The sequence below is a fragment of the Staurois parvus genome, unplaced genomic scaffold (assembly GCF_062004578.1).
Source record: "Staurois parvus isolate SC_StPar_1 unplaced genomic scaffold, SC_StPar_1.0 ptg000449l, whole genome shotgun sequence".
Classification (NCBI taxonomy): Eukaryota; Metazoa; Chordata; class Amphibia; order Anura; family Ranidae; genus Staurois; species Staurois parvus.
In genome coordinates this window covers 6560404-6581589 of record NW_028318245.1, presented here as the reverse complement: position 1 = coordinate 6581589, position 21186 = coordinate 6560404, and the positions used below count along the sequence as shown (strand labels likewise).

At 44.1% G+C, this 21186-nt stretch overlaps 1 protein-coding gene across 3 annotated transcripts; it reads right to left on the bottom strand.

Annotated features, from left to right (window-relative positions):
• Nucleotides 1–8001: 8001 nt before the first annotated feature.
• LOC149453486 (uncharacterized) lies at nt 8002–14486 on the bottom strand. Of its 3 annotated transcripts, none has more exons than XM_089688328.1 (7): nt 14387–14486; nt 13203–13287; nt 12989–13086; nt 12727–12868; nt 12272–12471; nt 12015–12156; nt 8002–10076 (listed from the first exon to the last, which is right to left on the bottom strand). In XM_089688328.1, exons 2-7 carry the CDS (start codon nt 13234–13236, stop codon nt 8563–8565), a joined length of 2130 nt encoding a protein of 709 aa, XP_089544454.1. In that variant the 5' UTR covers nt 13237–13287; nt 14387–14486; the 3' UTR covers nt 8002–8562. The 3 variants fall into 3 exon arrangements, with proteins under 3 accessions (XP_089544454.1, XP_089544455.1, XP_089544456.1); XM_089688329.1 differs by lacking the exon at nt 14387–14486 and adding an exon at nt 13391–13575; XM_089688330.1 differs by lacking the exons at nt 12727–12868; nt 12989–13086 and having other exon boundaries at nt 12272–12369.
• Between the last annotated feature and the right edge of the window lie 6700 nt (nt 14487–21186).

Below are 21186 nucleotides of genomic sequence, written 5' to 3'. Positions count from 1 at the left end.
CTACATCATTTCCTGTCTGTACCTTACATCACTTCCTGTTTGTATCCCATATCACTTCCTCTCAGTACCTTACATCACTTCCTGTATCCAACAGCACTTCTTCTCCATACCCTAGAACAGGGTTTCTCAACCAGGGTTCCTCCAGAGGCTGCTAGGGGTTCATTGAGCAATGAGAAATTTCTGGCTCTCACATACATTTCTACTGACACCAATGATTTTTTTAGCTATCTGTAAAGGGGTCATTCTTCCCAATGATACAAGTGTGAGGAGCGTTCTTCCCAATGACACAGGTGTGAGGAGCATTCTTCCCAATGACACAAGTGTGAGGAGCATTCTTCCCAATGACACAAGTGTGAGAAGCATTCTTCCCAATGATACAAGTGTGAGGAGCATTCTTCCCAATGATACAAGTGTGAGGAGCATTCTTCCCAATGACACAAGTGTGAGGAGCATCCTTCCCAATGACACAAGTGTGAGGAGCATTCTTCCCAATGACACAAGTGTGAGGAGCATTCTTCCCAATGACACAAGTGTGAGGAGCATCCTTCCCAATGACAAAAGTGTGAGGAGAGTCCTTCCCAATCACACAGGTGTGAGGAGCATTCTTCCCAATGACACAAGTGTGAGAAGCATCCTTCCCAATGACACAAGTGTGAGGAGCATTCTTCCCAATGACACAAGTGTGAGGAGCGTCCTTCCCAATGACAAAAGTGTGAGGAGCGTCCTTCCCAATCACACAGGTGTGAGGAGCATTCTTCCCAATGACACAAGTGTGAGAAGCATTCTTCCCAATGATACAAGTGTTAGGAGCATTCTTCCCAATGACACAAGTGTGAGAAGCATTCTTCCCAATGATACAAGTGTTAGGAGCATTCTTCCCAATGACACAAGTTGAGCAGCATTCTTCCCACTGACCATCGCAGGATTGTATCATGAGTTTTAGACACAGTCATTTTTTTGCAGGGGTTCTCTGAGACCAGAAAGTTATATCAGAGGTTCCTCCGTATTGAAAAGCTTGAGAACTTTGTGGCAAAGCTCCCTAGGCCTCTAATGGATGTATGCATTTCTTGTGATAAGAATAAAAGTGCTAAAAAAATTTTTTTAAAAGGGACAGTGCAAAAAAAAAAAATTAAATATATAAAAAAAAAAAGTTAAAGTGCCATGCCCACATATGGCATTGATAGGTGGCACTGACTGGCATTGATAGGTGGCACTGATAGGTGGCACTGAAAGGCAGCTCAGTTGGACACTGATATGTGGCATTGATGGACGCTGACAGGCGGCACTGATGGGGCTACACTGATCATCAGTGCCCTGATGGTCAGTGTACATGTCCCCTCCGAGGAATGCCGATTACGGGCTCTCCTCTCCTCTGTCAGCGTGACAGCTCGTGAGGAGAGAAATGCAGATAATTGGCATTTCCTTATTTACATGCAATCAGCTGTGATTGGACACAGCTGACCACATGACCGAACAAACATCTTCGGCCCTTTCCTTTGATCGGTGATCCGCTGTGTCTGAGGGACACAGCGCACCGCCGATCGCTGCGCGCTGCACAGTTAGAGTGGGAGGACATCATATGACGTCCTCCTAGAATGAGAGAATCGCCTTGCGCCCGTCATTTCCTTAAATGGCGGTTAAATTGACAGGTGCTCCACTGTGCTCAGATTGGTGCCCCACATGGATTTGCACTCACCGTCATCCCATGAACACCTCTCTCTAGGATGGTCACTTTGGTCACTTGCGCTTTGTTGGGACTAGCCCAGTAACAGCATTAAGTTGGTGAGCGATGTTCCTTCACAAGTCCTCCACACCGTTGCTAATGGTAACCGATATATCTTCACAGGGGCTAAATGGTACTGCTAATGGTAACCAATGATCAGGGACGGACTGACAACTCATGGGGCCCCTGGGTAATAGGGGATCATGGGGCCCCTGTGTCCTTGCCCAAACTCAAAAAAGCCTATGAAAAAGGTAACGGGCATCTCATGGGGCCCCCTACTGACCCCGCGCCCGTTTCCAAATGGCAGTCCGCCCCTGCCATTGATCCTTCCCAGGGGCCAAATCAATACCAGAAATCTTCCTCTCCTTCACAGGCAGTAATGCAAGCATTCAGCATAAAAATGAAAACGGACATCCCATAGTGTAAAGCTGTAAACCTTTAATATCGGTGACAAATAGTAAAAATGCAACTCACAAAAAAAAAAGTACCCATGGGCTAATATATAAATAATAATAATAAATATTAAAACTACAATGTCAGTCTGCATGTTAACCCATTGGCACTGGCACCTCCTGGCTCTTTAAGGGTTCCAGAAGCCGGGAGGCGGGGTTTAAGGGTCACATGACCGCCATGATTCGCTATCACAGAGGTCACATGATCGGGAAAGGTCCTTATCAGGACCTTTCCGTGAGTACCAAAACGTGTGCGCTGGGTGCGCGCTCTCAGCACGTTTCTTTTTAATAGAACGCAAATGTGCGGCCGATCGGCATCTAGGCCCAGATGCCGGGAGGCCGCACATTTGCGTTCGGCCGGCGCCAAAAGGTTAATGTTGCTACGATGGAACTGTTCTGGTTGATTTAGGCCTGGTTGGCTCTAGTGAAACCTCTGGTGTGACTTGAGTCGCAAAGAACAAGCAAGATATACCTGTGCTCAAGTCCCAATAGCTAGTACATGCATTCATCCCAGGATAACTGCATGTACTATCTTTTGGGGATTTGAGCACAGGCAGGGGCGGATTCACCATTTGGAAACTCGGGCACTGCCCGAGGGCCCAAGGTCAGTAGGGGGCCCCATGAGATGCCCCTGGTACCTTTTTCATGGGCTTTTTTGAGTTTGGGCAAGAACACAGGGGCCCCATGATCCCCTATTGCCCTGGGGCCCCATGAATTGTCAGTCCCCCCCTGAGCGCAGGTATATCTTGTGTGTTGTATTGTGGGTCAGTAGCCAGACCTAGACCTGGTAGCTCTCCTCTGCTTTGTCTTTTCTCCTATATTGGCATTGTGTCCACAGTAGCATTTGCGAAGGCAGATAGAGGGATTACTTTGATACAGTTGGCAGCTCAACCACTTCCCGTCCGGACCATGTATATAAACAGTCGGATGGTGGCAGTGCAGGTGCAGGTTGCCGTTCATAAACGGCGCCTGCCATTTTGGATTGTGCGTGCTCCCCGGGAGCGCACGGCACCGCTCACCGAATGCTGTACGGGACCTCTGTGTGAGGTCCCCCTTCCTTTAGATTGTAAGCTCCACGAGCAGGGCCCTCACATTCCTTCTGTACTGAAATGTATTGTAATTGTACTGTCTCCCTTATATTGTGAAGCGCTGCGCTATATAAATCCTGTATAATAATAATGTGATCACTGATTGGCCAATGTCATTCAATGCGTGCCCTGGCCTGGACAGGAAGTGGGTGAAAGTGTCCGGACTTGAAGGGGTTAAACATGTATCACAATATGTGTCAACTAAATATCCATATTCTTTATTGCATAGTCTGCTGGAGAGGGTATATACCAGAGTACAGAGGGCCCTCAGAATTTGGAGTCACAAAGAATGGCATGACAAGGAAAATCATATTATATTCAATGGTGCCCGTTCTAATCAATGCGACTCAGCACCAGGGGTGGACTGACAACTCATGGGGCCCCCGGGCAATAGGGGATCATGGGGCCCCTGTGTCCTTGCCCAAACTCAAAAAAGCCTATGAAAAAGGTACCAGGGGCATCTCATGGGGCCCCCTACTGACCCCGGGCCCTCGGGTAGTGCCCAAGTTTCCAAATGGTCATCCGCCCCTGCTCAGCATTGTGCAATTTTGGAAAAGGTTCCTCCATTACTTTGGCGTGATTGGCAGTGCAACCTGGCCACATAGATTATGAAAAAACGCAGCCAAGTTGCATTTAGTTTGCACTAAAAATCTCATCAAAGTTGCATGCCAGTAGTGTGAAACTAGCTTTATGCAGGCCATACATGGTTCGAATTCTGAACGATTTTTTGTCCGAAAATCTGAAACGTCATTCGCTTGGTGATCCGATGGTGCCATCATTGATTTAGAAAATCGGCCAACCAAGTCATAAAGTTCACCGCATATAACAGGTGAAACATCTGTTCCTTCCAGGTCACCGCTCATGCGCATATTCTTTTTGGAAAAATGATCGTACGATTTGACCATCATTGAGTCGAAAATCAGTCGTTTTTCGCGAATTTTCCAACATGCCCGATCACTGAAAATGGGAAGAACCACGAAAATCGTCCGGTGCCATTGACCCACTAACAGAGCAAAAAATGGCCGATTGTTCTCAGGTCCGATTTTCGAATGAAAAATCGGTCGGTTTTTCGACTCATGTATGGCCGGCCTTAGGGCCCAATCACACTTTAATTGTAACGCATGACAATGTGAATTGCATTAATATAGCCTATTAACTACTTGTCAACCGCCCTATAGCAGATTTACTGTCACTCGTGATTCTAATCATACGTGATTCTGCACTCCCAGGTAGGGAGCCGCCAGGTAGGGAGCCGTGCCGCCAGCACGCCATTTCTGCTGTGATTACTCACAGCAGAAGCTGATCAACGGGTGCTGGCCAACGGATGACCGCAAGCGCCTGCTGATCAGCAAGGAAACAAGGTGGATGGAGCTGTGCATGTGAACAATGCAGAGCTGCGTCCTGGCAGCGGGATGTTCTGGATTTTGTTTCCCTACAAAGCGGGGAATAAAATCCAGCATATCCCTTAGTAAAAACACCTAAAAGTAAACACAAAAACACTTGTTAGGCACACAGTTCCCCTTTGATTGCCCTAGATGTTTAACCCCTTCCCAGCCAATGTCATTAGTACAGTGACAGTGTGTGTATGTATTATTATTATTATACAGTATCTATAAAGCGCCAATGGTTCACTCAGCACTGTACATTACAAAGGGGGACAGAACATGTGACAGAACAATACCAATACAATGCAAAACATGAGGGGATCGAGGGCCCTGCTCTTTCGAGCTTACAAATATACACACACACACACATATAGATAGCACTAATCGCTGTATTAGTGTCGCTGGTTCCCATAAAGTGTCAGATTGTCCGCCGCAATATCGCAGCCCTGCTATAAGTCGCAGATCGCTGCCATTACTAGTATAAAAAAAAAAATTTGATAAAAATTCCAATATATCCCATAGTGTGTAGACGCAAACCAATCAATCTTCGCTGGGATTTTTTTTTTTACCACAGATATGTAGCAGAATACATACTGGCCTCAATTTATTAAGAAATTTGATTTTGTATATGTTTGTAGATGTTTTATAGCTGAAAATAAAAAAATATTTGTTTTTTTGGGTTTTTTTTTAAATTGTCGACCTATTTTTGTTTATAGCGCAAAAAAAAACAATATTTTTTTATTTTCTGCTATAAAACATAGCCAGTGAATACAAAATCAAATTCTTTAATAAACTGTCGGCCTATTTTTGTTTATAGCGCAAAAACAAAACAAAACAGGAGGTGATCAAATACCATCAAAAGAAAGCTCTGTTTGTGAGAAAAAAATGACATAAAATGTATTATTATTTATTTCAGGTACTTATATAGCGCCATCAATTTACACAGTGCTTTACATATATATTGTACATTCACATCAGTCCCCGCCCCGAGGAGCGTACAATCTAAGGTCCCTAACTCACATTCATACATACACATACTAGTGCCAATTTAGACAGGAGCCAGTTCACCTACCAGCATGTCTTGGGAGTGTTGGAGGAAACTGGAGTACCCGGAGGAAACCCACGCAGGCACAGGCAGAACATGCAAACTCCAGGCAGGTGGTGCCGTGGTTGGGATTCGAACCAACAACCAGAGTACTGCCAGGAGGAAGTGCTAACCATTTAGCCACTGTGTTGCCCATAAATTTAATTTATGTACGGCGTTGCATGACCGCCCAATTTTCAGTTAAAAGTAGCATAAAATGGCCTGGTCATGAAGGAGGGGGGGATGTTATTCTTTTGGAGGTCAAGTGGCTAAAACGAACCCACAAGAAAGGACCAAACAATTGAACATCCCAATAGAAAAGAATAATGGGCAGCACAGTGGCTAAGTGGTTAGCACTTCCTCCTGGCAGTACTGGGGTCTACGGCTTGAATCCCAACCACGGCACCACCTGCCTGGAGTTTGCATGTTCTCCCTGTGCCTGTGTGGGTTTCCTCCCACACTCCAAAGAAATGCTGGTAGGTTAATTGGCCCTAATAAATGACTGTAAGTTAGGGACCTTAGACTGTACGCTCCTCGGGGGCGGGGACTGATGTGAATGTACAATATACAGTTGCAAGAAAAAGTATGTGAACCCCTTGGGATTACGTGGAGTTTTGCATGAATTGGGCATAAAATGTGCTCTGAACGTCATCTAAGTCACAACAATAGAAGAACACAGTCTGCTGAACATAATACTACACAAACATTAGATGTTGCCATGGTTTAATTGCACATAACATGTAAACATTCACAGAGCAGGGAGGAAAAAGTATGTGAGGCCCTAGCTTAATGACTTCTCCCAGAGCTAATTGGAGCCAGGAGTGAGCCAACCTTGACTCCAATCAGTGTGATGATATTGGATGTGTTGCTGACAGCTGTCCTGCCCTTAAAAAACACACACCTGTTTTGGGTTTACTGGTTTCAAGAAGCACTGTCTGATGTGAACCATGCCTCGCAGAAAAGAGCTCTCAGAAGACCTACCATCAAGAATTGTTGACTTGCATGAAGCTGGAAAGGGTTACAAAAGTATCTCCAAAAGCCTTGATGTTCCTGTGTCCACGGTAAGACAGACTGTCTACAAATGGAGAAAGTTTAGCACTGTTGCTACTCTCCCTAGGCGCGGTCGTCCTGTAAAAATGACTGCAAGAGCACAGCGCAGAATGCTGCATGAGGTAAAGAAGAATCCCAGAGTGTCAGCTAAAGACCTACAGAAATCTCCGGCACATGCTAACATTTTTGTTGACACATCTACAATAAGGAAAACATTAAACAAGAATGGAGTACATGGGAGGACACCACGGAGGAAGCCATTGCTGTCCAAAAAGAATAGTGCAGCACGTTTGAAGTTTGTAAAAGAGCACCTGGATGTTCCACAGCACTACTGGCAGAATATACTGAGGACAGATGACACCAAGATTGAGTTGTTTGGGAAGAACACACAACACTATGCGTGGAGAAAAAAAGGCACAGCACACCAACATCAAACCTCATCCCCACTGTGAAACATGGCGGAGGGAGCATCATGGTTTGGGGCTGCTTTGCTGCCTCAGGGCCTGTACGGATTGTTGTCATTGATGGGAAAATGAATTCCAGAGTTTATCAAGACATTTTGCAGGAAAACGTACGACCATCTGTCCACCAACTGAAGCTCCGCAGAGGATGGGTGATGCAACAGGACAATGACCCAAAGCATACAAGTCATTCAACAAAACAATGGCTGCAACAGCACAGAATACGCCTTCTGGAGTGGCCCAGTCAGAGTCCTGACCTCAACCCGATTGAAATGCTGTGGCATGACCTTAAGAGAGCGATTCACACCAGACATCCCAAGAATATTGCTACACTGAAACAGTTTTGTGAAGAGGAGTGGCCCAAAATGACTCCAGATCGTTGTGCAGGTCTGATCTGCAACTACAGGAAACGTTTGGTTGAGGTTATTGCTGCCAAAGGAGAGTCAACCAGTTATTAAGTCCAAAGGTTCACATACTTTTTCCTCCCTGCACTGTGAATGTTTACATGTTATGTGCAATGAAACCATGGCAACATCTAATGTTTGTGTAGTATTATGTTCAGCAGACTGTGTTCTTCTATTGTTGTGACTTAGATGACGTTCAGAGCACATTTTATGCCCAATTCATGCAAAACTCCACGTAATCCCAAGGGGTTCACATACTTTTTCTTGCAACTGTATATGTAAAGCACTGCGTAAATTGACGGCGCTATATGGGAATCGGCTGTTCGGTTGTCACAAAGGAGCACAAAACTCAGATTAGGGTGGAGCTTCAGCAAAGTTTATTTAGTGAGGCAGAATAAAAACCAAAACTGCATACAGCAGAGAAGGGAGATTCAGATTTATTAGACCAATCAATGACTTCGATTCCTTCCCAGAGTGATACATATGGGAGCTGTCTATATATTCATACTTGGCTGAAGTCTATTAGTCAGTTCCTCCTTCCTGATGGCGGAGAAGAACATTTCCAGCTCATGTAGGCTGTAGAGAAACTCTTCAGTAACATCGTATATATTTATAGAAAATGAAAGTGAAACCATTCAAATAGAAGACAGAGCCAGTCTGGCTGAGTGAATAGCCGTCTGACCACTAGGACACCCCAAGATGTGCCGGATCAGAACCAGGACCGGAGGTGGGCAGATATCAGGTCTGTAATGTCCAAAAAAATAGAAGAAGCCAGAAAATGACTAAGCAAAGTAGACTCCTCTCATAACTGGTACGGCACTTTTACAGGGTTGTACCCCATTAAAAACCCATTTCTATTATACGGCCGTGCGATCGCTTGAACAAATCGTCCTGTTAAATCACACCATACATTTGTCAAGTATGCGTCCTTTGATGTCTCGTTACATGACTTTTACGCCTAAAACATTTCCCGCACTCTGAACATGAATAAGGACGCTCTCCTGTGTGACATCTCTGGTGTTTAAGAAGCTTTCCTTTCACGGTGAAACATTTCCCGCACTCTGAACACGCATAAGGCCGGTGGCCTGTGTGACTTCTCTGGTGTCTGAGAAGGCTATCTTTCACAGTGAAACATTTCCCGCACTCTGAACACGAGTAAGGACGCTCACCTGTGTGGCTTCTCTGGTGTATAAGAAGTTTTCCTTTTCCGGTGAAACATTTCCCGCACTCTGAACATAAATAAGGACGCTCACCCGTGTGAATTTTCTGGTGTGTAAGAAGGTTTCTTTTCGCAATAAAACACTTCCCGCACTCCGAACAGGAATAAGGGCGCTCACCCGTGTGAATTCTCTGGTGTATAAGAAGGTCTCCTTTCACAGTGAAACATTTCCCACACTCTGAACATGAATAAGGATAATCACCAGTGTGAATTATCTTGTGTCTTAGAAGCTGTATTTTCCGACGGAAATATTTTCCACATTCTGGACACGAATAAAGACCCTGACTCATGTGAATTTTCTGGTGTCTAATGAGGCCTTCATTACTAGTGAAACATTTTCCGCACTCTGCACATGAGAATGTGCGCTCGCTCATGTGACTTCTTTGGTGTGTAAGAAGTTTATCTTTCGCAGTGAAACATTTCCCGCATTCTGAACATGAATAAGGAGGCTCCTTTGTGTGAATTCTCTGGTGTCTTTGAAGGGTTGTGTTGCGAGTAAAACTTTTCCCACACTCTGAACATGAATAAGGACGCTCGCCTGTGTGAATTCTCTGGTGATATAGAAAGTTTCCTTTGTGGGTAAAACATTTCCCGCACTCTGAACATGAATAAGAACGTTGACTTGTGTGAATTCTTTGGTGTTTTAGAAGGTTTCCTTTGACGGTAAAACATTTCCCGCACTCTGAACATGAAAACGAACCTTCCCCTGTGTGACTCCTCTGGTGGTTTAGTAGGTATCCTTTAGAAGTAAAACACTTCCCACACTCCGAACATAAATAAGAACGCTCACCTGTGTGAATTCTCTGGTGGCTTAGAAGGCTTCTTTTGTGAGTGAAACACTTCCCACAATCGGAACATGAGAAGGAATGCTCACCTACGTGTTTGCTCTGGTGTTTTAGAAGCTCTCTATTCTCACTGAAACATTCCCCACACTCTGAACATGAAAAAGTCAGGCAGATGCGAGACTTGAGATGAAGAAGAAGTTCAGATTTGATTTTAAATGATTTTCCACACTCCAAACAGGACAGTGAAGGCTCTGCTGACGGGAGTTGGTTGCCTGATGTAAGAGTATACTGATCAGGAGGTCCCTCAGGATTAGAGCGATCTCTTATCTCCATACGATATGGACTGTGGTGTATATTGTGAGGAATAAGATTTAGTCCTGGAGAAAATTGTTTGACATCACAATCCGGAGATGCATAGAGTCCATCTGTTAAAAAGAAATATTCATAGAAATGTATTTTCACATTTTGCAACCACCATATAATTCAGATAAATATAAATATTTAATACATCCAAACAAACTATACCTCACCGAGCAACAATTGTGTATTGATGGCATCATTATATCGAGGAATGGAGATGGACCTTTCATATGGTGTCCAGTACAGGTGAAACTCGAAAAATTAGAATATCGTGTAAAAGTTCATTTATTTCAGTAATGCAACTTAAAAGGTGAAACTAATATATGAGATAGACTCATTACATGCAAAGCAAGATAGTTCAAGCCGTGATTTGTCATAATTGTGATGATTATGGCTTACAGCTCATGAAAACCCAAAATCCACAATCTCAGAAAATGAGAATATTACATGCAATCAATAAAACAAGGATTGTACATAGAACAATATCGGACCTCTGAAAAGTAGAAGCATGCATATGTACTCAGTACTTGGTTTGGGCCCCTTTTGCAGCAATTACTGCCTCAATGCGGCGTGGCATGGAAGCTATCAGCTTGTGGCACTGCTGAGGTGTTATGGAAGACCAGGATGCTTCAATAGCGGCCTTCAGCTCTTCTGCATTGTTCGGTCTCATGTCTCATCTTTCTCTTGGCAATGCCCCATAGATTTTCTATGGGGTTCAGGTCAGGCGAGTTTGCTGGCCAATCAAGCACAGTAATCCCACGGTCATTGAACCAGGTTTTGGTGCTTTTTGCAGTGTTGGTAGGTGCCAAGTCCTGCTGGAAAATGAAGTCAGCATCCCCATAAAGCTCGTCTGTGGAAGGAAGCATGAAGTGCTCCAAAATCTCCTGGTAGACGGCTGCGTTGACCCTGGACTTAATGAAGCACAGTGGACCAACACCAGCAGATGACATGGCTCCCCAAATCAACACAGACTGTGGAAACTTCACCCTGGACTTCAAGCATCTTGCAGTGTGTGCCTCTCCAGTCTTCCTCCATACTCTGGGTCCTTGGTTTCCAAATGAGATGCAAAAGTTGCTCTCATCAGAAAAGAGGACTTTGGACCACTAAGCAACAGACCAGGTCTGTTTTTCTTTAGCCCAGGTAAGACGCTTCTGACATTGTTTGTTGTTCAGGAGTGGCTTGACAAGAGGAATACGACATTTGAAGCCCATGTCCAGGATCCGTCTGTGTGTGGTGGCTCTTGATGCACTGACTCCAGCCTCAATCAACTCCTTGTGAAAGTCCCCAACACTTTTGAATGGCCTTTTCCTGACAATCCTCTCCAGGTTGCGGTCATCCCTGCTGCTTGTGCACCTTTTTCTTTCACACTTTTCCCTTCCACATAACTTTCTATTAATGAGCTTTGACACAGCACTTTGGGAACATCCAACTGCTTTTGCAAATACCTTTTGAGGCTTTCCCTCCTTATGGAGGGTGTCAATGATGGTGTCAGGTCAGCAGTCTTTCCCATGATTGTGATTCCTATTGAACCAGACTGAGAGACCATTTAAAGGCTCAGGAACCCTTTGCAGGTGTTATGGCTTAATTAGCTGATTAGAGTGGGACACTTTGAGCTGAGAATATTACACCTTTTCACAATATTCTGATTTTCTGAGATTGTGGATTTGGGGTTTTCATGAGCTGTAAGCCAAAATCATCACAATTATGACAAATCACGGCTTGAACTATCTTGCTTTGCATGTAATGAGTCTATCTCATATATTAGTTTCACCTTTTAAGTTGCATTACTGAAATAAATGAACTTTTGCACCATATTCTAATTTTTCGAGTTTCACCTGTATCTCCACCTCATTTGTTGGGAACATGACGTTATATTGAGGAATGGAGATGGACCTTTCATATGGTGTACAGTATCTCCTCCTCATTTGTTGGGAACATACTTTATAGCCTTAGAAGTAAAATGAATATGTAAATTGTTGCTGCATTTAATGTTTATTACTTACCTGTGTTGATATAAACAGAGGATTCCTTCTGTTTACTTTCCATAATCATCTCCCCCTCCTTCATAGACTGCTGAGCTCCACTCACCAAGGTTTCTTCTTCTTCCTCTTTAATCTCAGCTTTGATGTCTTTCGGTCCTTCACCCTAAACTCCAGAGATTATAGAATATATTTATAAGATGCAACAAGAGATTAAATAGAGAAAAGTCCTTTTATAGTTTAGAATACATTGTTAGGTCTACATCCTTAGTCCTACCTACCTGATGATGGTGAGGGATGGTGTGACCTTCCTGTGTGGAATCCCGGGAATACAGAGGACGGGGACATCTCTCTGGTGGGTTCCCATTACTGGATCCATCTACCTGATGATGGTGAGGGATGGTGTGATCTTCCTGTGTGCAATCCTGGGAATACAGAGGACGGGGACATCTCTCTGGTGTGTTTCCATTACTGGATCCATCTGTAGGAAACACACACACTGACTGAATCCATTGTTTCTATGTGTTTATCAGATGATGGGGGATCTAGGTGGACCCTCCGTACTGCTCTCTCCTTTACAATAAAGTCTCCTCTTGACCGGTGATGTGAAGGGCAGCTGATTGTCCATCATGACCTCCTTGTAGAGATATTTTATCTGATGATGTGAAGGTCTACATATCCTCAATAATCAATCTATACAGATGAACTGTCTCTGCATTTGGTGTTTCTTACTCACTTGTGTCCATATGTAGAGAAGGTTCCTCCTGTTTACTTTTCATAATCATTTCCCCCTCCTCCATAGACTGCTGATCTCCACTCACCAACATCTCCTCTTCTTCCTCTTTAATCTCAGCTTTTATGTCTTTCAGTTCTTCGCCCTAAACCCCAAAGATAATAGAATACAATTGTAAAACGAAACAAGACATTACATAGAAGAATGTCCTCTCAAAGAATAGAATTCTTTTTAAGTCCTAGTGGCTCAGTTCCACCTACTGTACCTGATGATGGTGAGGGATGGTGTGATCTTCCTGTGTGGAATCCTGAGAATACAAAGGACGGGGACATCTCTCTGGTGGGTTCCCATGACTGGATCCATCTGTAGGAAACACACACACTGACTGAATCCATTGTTTCTATGTGTTTATTAGATGATGGGGGATCTAGGTGGACCCTCCGTACTGCTCTCTCCTTTACAATAAAGTCTCCTCTTACCCGGTGATGTGAGGGGCGGCTGATTGTCCATCATGACGTCCTTGTAGAGGTCCTTGTGTCCTTCTAAATACTTTCACTCCTCCATCTAAACACAGAAAGTAACAACTGTCACTCCTGACTAGCTGATTCTCTGAGCTATAGTGAAGAAAACAAAAAGCCGGTAATTAAATTTAAAAACTGGTACTGACCTATAGTGACAGCAACCTTTTTTTGACTTTTTTTCTGACCTCCGGAACGGATTAATTGGTTTTCAATGCATTCCTATGGGAAACCGCGTTTCGGTTTACAAACTTTTCTTAATACAAAACGTCCCGGAGAAGGCATTAACCCCTTGGTGCCGATGCCTCCTGGCCCTTTAAGGGTTCCAGAAACCGGGAGGCGGGGCGGGGTTTCAGGGTCACGCGACCGCCGTGATTCGCTGTCATGGCAGTCACATGATCAGGAAAGGTCCCGATCGAAAGAGATCAGGACCTTTCTGTGAGTACCAAACGTGTGGGCTGGGAGCGAGCAGGGCGCATGTTTTTTTTAATAGAATGCAAATGTGCGGCCGCTCGGCGTCTAGGCCCAGACGCCAGGAGGCCGCACATTTGCATTTGGCCGGCGCCAAGAGGTTAAATTTGTAAACCGAGGTACACCTGTACTACATTCACAGCAGTCCCTAACCCTCAAGGGGCGTACAATCTAAGGTCCCTAACTCACATTCATACATACACATACTAGGGACAATTTAGACAGGATCCAGTTAACCTACCAGCATGTCTTTGGAATGTGGGAGGCAACTGGAGTACCCAGAGGAAACCCACGCAGGCAAAGGGAGAACATGCAAACTCCAGGCAGGTGGTGCCGTGGTTGGGATTCAAACCAATGACCCAAGTACTGCCAGGCGGAAGTGCTAACCATTTAGCCAGTCTGCCCTACATGTGAGATCTGCGGAAAATAAATCCCTGACCCTTTTTCAAGAATCTGCAGATGCGTGGGGGGTACCATTACCAATTAATGGCACCACCACGCATCTGTTAAATAGGAGGGTATTTGTGTGTGTGTTGGGAAAGGGCCCCAAGATCAGGCCCTCCTAACCCTCTTGTATTGAACTGTATTGTTGCTGTATTGTCTCTCTTTATATTGTAAAGCGCTGAGCAAACTGTTGGCGCCATAAATCCTGTATAATAATAACATTTTATTACCTCCTCTGCTGCCAGTCCCAGCGATGTCGCCTCTCTACTTCCTCCCGACTCACTTCTCACCCGGAACTTATTATTTATACCTGACATCACTTCCTGTCTGTCCTACAGATCACTTCCTGTCTATACGTCCCACTGAAAATAAACCGCAGCTGCATATGGTGGGGAATAGAAAGAAACCGCAGCCGTAGTTGTTTGTCAACATGAACCGCGCATTCTTCCATACGTTATTACACATTAACCACATGCCACTGATTACCAATCAGCGGCTATCACAGTGATCATGTGACCTGGAATCGGGAGTTCCATGTCCCGATTGTTAGAATGGGACCCGGGGCTCTCAATGACACCCCAGTCAAATTTTTGCACACATTATTTATTTCAGTTACTTATATAGCGCTGTCAATTTACATATACAGTTGCAAGAAAAAGTATGTGAACCCCTTGGGATTACGTGGAGTTTTGCATGAATTGGGCATAAAATATGCTCTGAACGTCATCTAAGTCACAACAATAGAAGAACACAGTCTGCTGAACATAATACTACACAAACATTAGATGTTGCCATGGTTTAATTGCACATAACATGTAAACATTCACAGTGCAGGGAGGAAAAAGTATGTGAGGCCCTAGCTTAATGACTTCTCCCAGAGCTAATTGGAGCCAGGAGTGAGCCAACCTTGACTCCAATCAGTGTGATGATATTGGATGTGTTGGTGACAGCTGTCCTGCCCTTAAAAAACACGCACCTGTTTTGGGTTTACTGGTTTCAAGAAGCACTGTCTGATGTGAACCATGCCTCGCAGAAAAGAGCTCTCAGAAGACCTACGATCAAGAATTGTTGACTTGCATGAAGCTGGAAAGGGTTACAAAAGTATCTCCAAAAGCCTTGATGTTCATGTGTCCACAGTAAGACAGACTGTCTACAAATGGAGAAAGTTTAGCACTGTTGCTACGCTCCCTAGGCGCGGTCGTCCTGTAAAAATGACTGCAAGAAAACAGCGCAGTATGCTGCATGAGGTAAAGAAGAATCCCAGAGTGTCAGCTAAAGACCTACAGAAATCTCTGGCACATGCTAACATTTTTGTTGACACATCTACAATAAGGAAAACATTAAACAAGAATGGAGTACATGGGAGGACACCACGGAGGAAGCCATTGCTGTCCAAAAAGAATATTGCAGCACGTTTGAAGTTTGCAAAAGAGCACCTGGATGTTCCACAGCACTACTGGCAAAATATACTGTGGGCAGATGAAACCAAGATTGAGTTGTTTGGGAAGAACACACAACACTATGTGTGGAGGAAAAAAGGCACAGCACACCGACATCAAAACCTCATCCCCACTGTGAAACATGGCGGAGGGAGCATCATGGTTTGGGGCTGCTTTGCTGCTTCAGGGCCTGGACGGATTGTTGTCATTGATGGGAAAATGAATTCCAGAGTTTATCAAGACATTTTGCAGGAAAACGTACGACCATCTGTCCGCCAACTGAAGCTCCACAGAGGATGGGTGATGCAACAGGACAATGACCCAAAGCATACAAGTCATTCAACAAAACAATGGCTGCAACAGCACAGAATACGCCTTCTGGAGTGGCCCAGTCAGGGTCCTGACCTCAACCCGATTGAAATGCTGTGGCATGACCTTAAGAGAGCGATTCACACCAGACATCCCAAGAATATTGCTACACTGAAACAGTTTTGTGAAGAGGAGTGGTCCAAAATGACTCCACATCGTTGTGCAGGTCTGATCTGCAACTACAGAAAACGTTTGGTTGAGGTTATTGCTGCCAAAGGAGGGTCAACCAGTTATTAAGTCCAAAGGTTCACATACTTTTTCCTCCCTGCACTGTGAATGTTTACATGTTATGTGCAATTAAACCATGGCAACATCTAATGTTTGTGTAGTATTATGTTCAGCAGACTGTGTTCTTCTATTGCTGTGACTTAGATGACGTTCAGAGCACATTTTATGCCCAATTCATGCAAAACTCCACGGAATCCCAAGGGGTTCACATACTTTTTCTTGCAACTGTATATTGTACATTCACATCAGTCCCTAACCCTGAAGGGGCATACAATCTAAGGTCCCTAACCCTCAAGGGGCGTACAATCTAAGGTCCCTAACCCTCAAGGGGCATACAATCTAAGGTCCCTAACCCTCAAGGGGCATACAATCTAAGGTCCCTAACCCTCAAGGGGTGTACAATCTAAGCTCCCTAACCCTCAAGGGGCGTACAATCTAAGGTCCCTAACCCTCAAGGGGCGTACAGTCTAAGGTCCCTAATTCACATTCATACATACACATACTAGGGCCAATTTAGACAGGAACCAATTAACCTTGCAGCATGTCTTTGGAGTGTGGGAGGAAACCCACGCAGGCACAGGGAGAACATGCAAACTCCAGGCAGGTGGTGCCGTGGCTGGGATTTGAACCAACAACCCTAGTACTGCCAGGCGGAAGAGCTAAACATTTAGCCACTGTGCTGCCCTCATTCATACATACACATACTAGGACCAATTTAGGGACAGACTAAAACATTTAATGTGAAAATGGCTTAATGTAGCTTAACGTGCAATAAACTGTCTAAATCTCAATCAATTGACTTGAAACTTTGCACAGCCCAAGTTCTCAACTTACCAAACATGTCCTAGAAGTTTCATAGATTTCAGCCTTCCACAAAGAAAATGGGGGACATTAAGCTTGTTTTTTGGGGAGCTTAATGTAGCTTAACGTACAAAAAAGAGCTTAGATGTTGACCAATCTCCCCCAAACTTCATACAGTAGAAGACTCTATCTATGGCAACATATTCTGAACATTTCAGGTCATTTGGTAAATCACACCAAAAGTTATTCACATTAAGCTATATTTTACAGTGCTAAAACATTTAATGTGAACAGCTTAATGTAAAAAGAGCTTAACGTACCATAATGTGCCTAAATCTCAATCAATTGACTTGAAACTTTGCACAGCCCAAGTTCTCAAATTACCAAACATGTCCTAGAAGTTTCATAGATGTCAGCCTTCCACAAAAAAAATGGGGGACATTAAGCTTGTTTTTGGGGAGCTTAATGTAGCTTAATGTACAAAAAAGAGCTTAGATGTTGACCAATCTCCCCCAAACTTTATGCATTAGAAGACCCTATCTATGGCAACATATTCTGAAAATTTCAGATCATTTGGTAAATCATACCAAAAGTTATTCACATTAAGCTATATTTTACAGTGCTAAAACATTTAATGTGAACAGCTTAATGTAAAAAGAGCTTAACGTACCATAATGTGCCTGAACCTCAATCAATTGATTTGAAACTTTGCACAGCCCAAGTTCTCAGCGTCCCAAACATCTCCTAGAAGTTTCATAGAGTTTGAACTTCCACAAAGAAAATGGGGGACATTAAGCTTGTTTTTTGGGGAGCTTAATGTAGCTTAACGTACAAAAAACAGCTTAGATGTTTACCAATCTCCCCCAAACTTCACACAGTAGAAGACCCTATCTATGGCAACATATTCTGAAAATTTCAGATCATTTGGTAAATCACACCAAAAGTTATTCACATTAAGCTATATTTGACAGTGCTAAAACATTTAATGTGAACAGCTTAATGTAAAAAGAGCTTAACGTACCATAATGTGCCTGAACCTCAATCAATTGACTTGACACTTTGCACAGCCCAAGTTCTCAATGTCCCAAACATGTCCTAGAAGTGTCATAGATTTCAGCCTTCCAGAAAGAAAATGGGGGACATTAAGCTTGTTTTTTGGGGAGCTTAATGTAGCTTAACTTACAAAAAAGAGCTTAGATGTTGATCAATCTCCCCCCAAACTTCACACATTAGAAGACCCTATCTATGGCAACAAATTCTGAAAATTGACCTCAATCAATTGACTTGAAACTTTGCACATCCCAAGTTCTCAACTTCCCAAACTTTTCTTAGAAGTTTCATAGATTTTGAACTTCCATAAAGCAAGTGAGTGACATTAAACTTGTGTAGCCCCTACCACCTTGTGTAGTGGCCGTAGCGTGGGACAGCCAATGGGGGAATATTATGAGTGTGTGTTTATAGCTCTCCAGCCAATCACTGGGGTTTTCTGGCTTGTGGTGCATGCTTGGGAAGTGCATTCTTCCAAGTTCCAAATACCAGTCAATATTGGCACAAAACCTTTAGGCTTCTGCTAGAAAGCTGAACATGAAGAGGAACTTCATCTTTCAGCATGACAACGACCCAAGCATACATCCAAATCAACAAATGAATGGCTTCACCAGAAGATGATTAAAGTTTTAGAATGGCCCAGCCAGAGCCCAGACCTGAATCTGATTGAAAATCTGTGGGGTGATCTGAAGAGGGCTGTGCACAGGAGATGCCTTCACAATCTGACAGAGTTTAGGAGTTTTTGCAAGGAAGAGTGGGCAAATATTGCAAAGTCAAGATGTATCATGCTGATAGACTCATACCCAAAAAGACAGAGTGATGTAATAACATGAAAAGGTGCTTCAACAAAGTATTAGTTTAAGGGGGTGCACACTTATGCAACCATATTATTTTAGTCTTTTATTTTTACTTCCCTCCACCAAAAAGATTTCAATATGTTTTTCAACTGAGTTGTACAGTTTATAGGTCACATTAAAGGTAGAAATTTTTCTGAAATTATTTTTCTTTGTCTTCTTATTTTCTTACATCACAGAAACCTGACTTTTTTAATAGTGATATGTCGACTTTTTATATCCACTGTATATATTCATGAGAATTGCTATGTGCTCAATCTTAGTACAGTCTACCTCCAGGCTTGGCCTGGGGAGGTAATGCTTATGTGCGGGAAAGGTTTGACTAGGCCTCAGGCCTAGAAGGGGCCTCACATGCTGATTGAGGAGGAGAATGAGAGAAGTTGGATGGCTACTGGAGGTACCTGGTACTAGAATGTACCTAAGGGGCAAGTCTGTCTGACCTATTGAAGATCACATGACTATCCATATTTAGCTGTTCCTCTAATAACCAGTTCCGGCTTGTGCTCCTATGGACTGTGCACTGTGAAATACTGAAAGGGTCTGGTGAGTCTGAAGTTCTTTTCTAATATAGTTTTGACATGAATGTTCTAAACCCTATGCCCTATCTCCCAGTTATGAAGTTCCCCAATAAAGAATTCAAAGATGTACTTAAACTGACTGGCGCCTAACTTTTCTTTGATCGCACATCCCTTCACAGGCCTAGGATCTGCACGAAAACAAAATGTCAGCCTTCCCTGCCTTTGAGGATCAAGGGGGTGCTGTACTTATTTTTAGGGGAACTAATTGTGGCTTAAAGTACAAAAGAGAGCTTGGATGTTATCCAATTTCCTCAAAATGTATACAATAGAAGACTCTATCTATGCCAACATATTATAAAAATCTCAGGTTGTTTGGTAAAACAGACTAAAGATTATTAACATTTAAAGGAGAACTCTGGGCAAAATCTTTTTTTACATGTTCTTGTTGCTTATCTCCTGCCTTCCCTGAATATGTAATCCATATTCTTGTTATCTGAGTAGTTGTTCTAGTAAGACCGATCACTGCTATGCCTCATATTCCCACAGACACCGGTCTTGGTACATCCCATCTGTAGTTCTGTTCTCCAGCAAGCAGGGATGTATTTCCATCCCTGCTTATTGCAGTGGGCAGACCAGGATACACAGACCGCCGGTATGTACCGTCCATGGAGGTGGTGTCCTAGGAATGACAGCCCCCCTGGGCTGCTCTGAAGGCTGCATCCAAGGGAGTCTGTAACCCTTGCTGCCTGCACATTGGGGTAGCATCACAGCTGGCTCAAAATCCTCTGTTTGCTGTACCATCCAAAGACCAGCTTTCGGAAGACCAGCTTTCTGGTTCTGGTAGCCGCTGCCCAATGTCCCCCAGTGAAATCACTGGTTGCTAGGACCACCAGGTATCTAGCAACCAGTGATGTATATGCAAAGCCACAGAATTCACAGCCAGGAGGCTCCAACTTTATTCTATTGAGCTGCTCCACCTCCTCCATTGTCTGCCCTGCTTACCATGACTATGGAAGAGTCTGAGAGCTGTGATTAGGGGAGCCAGGAATAGAGAGACAGAGGATGGCATTCTGTGCTGGAGGAACTAGAGATGGGTGGGGGGGGGGGGGGGGGGCAGAGCAAGCAGCTGGAGAAAGCAGCTGAACATCCTACACTGGCAGACCTGCAATATCCTCCATGAAAATTCTGCCTCCACTGCTGTTCTGCACCAACAGCCCTTCTCTGCCTTTACTGACAACTGAGAGTACGGGAAAGGCTGCCAGGCTTTAGTGATCACTTTGCTTCATCTCCTTGTGCTGTGAGCTGAGCAATTGGAGCCAGTCAAGCCTTGATTTGTAGTGGCATTGAGAGTCTCGCCCCCCCCCCCCCTTCTTTCTCTCTCCCTCTTCCTCCCTCTATGAATAACTTTTGGCATGTTTTATGAAACAACCTGAAATTTTCACAATTTGTTGGTACATGTAGAGCAGGTATCACAAGTGATAGTTCAGTCTGGACCTCAGCCGTACCACCTAGCAGCCTGAGCGGACTCATTTCCTCCCACCACTGCAGATGTTAAGGATTATTGTCCTGCAGAGGGTGGGAGAAATGGCAAGGTGGACGGGGACCTGGACCCCCCCATGCACCCGCCCACCGCAGCAGAGCAGGTGAAAGAAATGGAAGGTCTACAGGGGGAGCAGCAGTTGCCCGACCCCTCCCCCTGAATACACTTGTCGCCACTGAACCCACAGCAAGGAGAACCTGAATCCCCTCCCCCCACATTCACTCACCTGCCACC

Coding starts and splice junctions, on each gene's coding strand:
- LOC149453486 (XM_089688328.1), bottom strand. CDS start 13,236: ATGATGGACAATCAGCCGCCCCTCACATCACCGG. Junction 13,087..13,202: donor GCCGCCCCTCACATCACCGG/GTAAGAGGAGAC, acceptor TGTTTCCTACAG/ATGGATCCAGTCATGGGAAC. Junction 12,869..12,988: donor CCATCCCTCACCATCATCAG/GTACAGTAGGTG, acceptor TTTGGGGTTTAG/GGCGAAGAACTGAAAGACAT.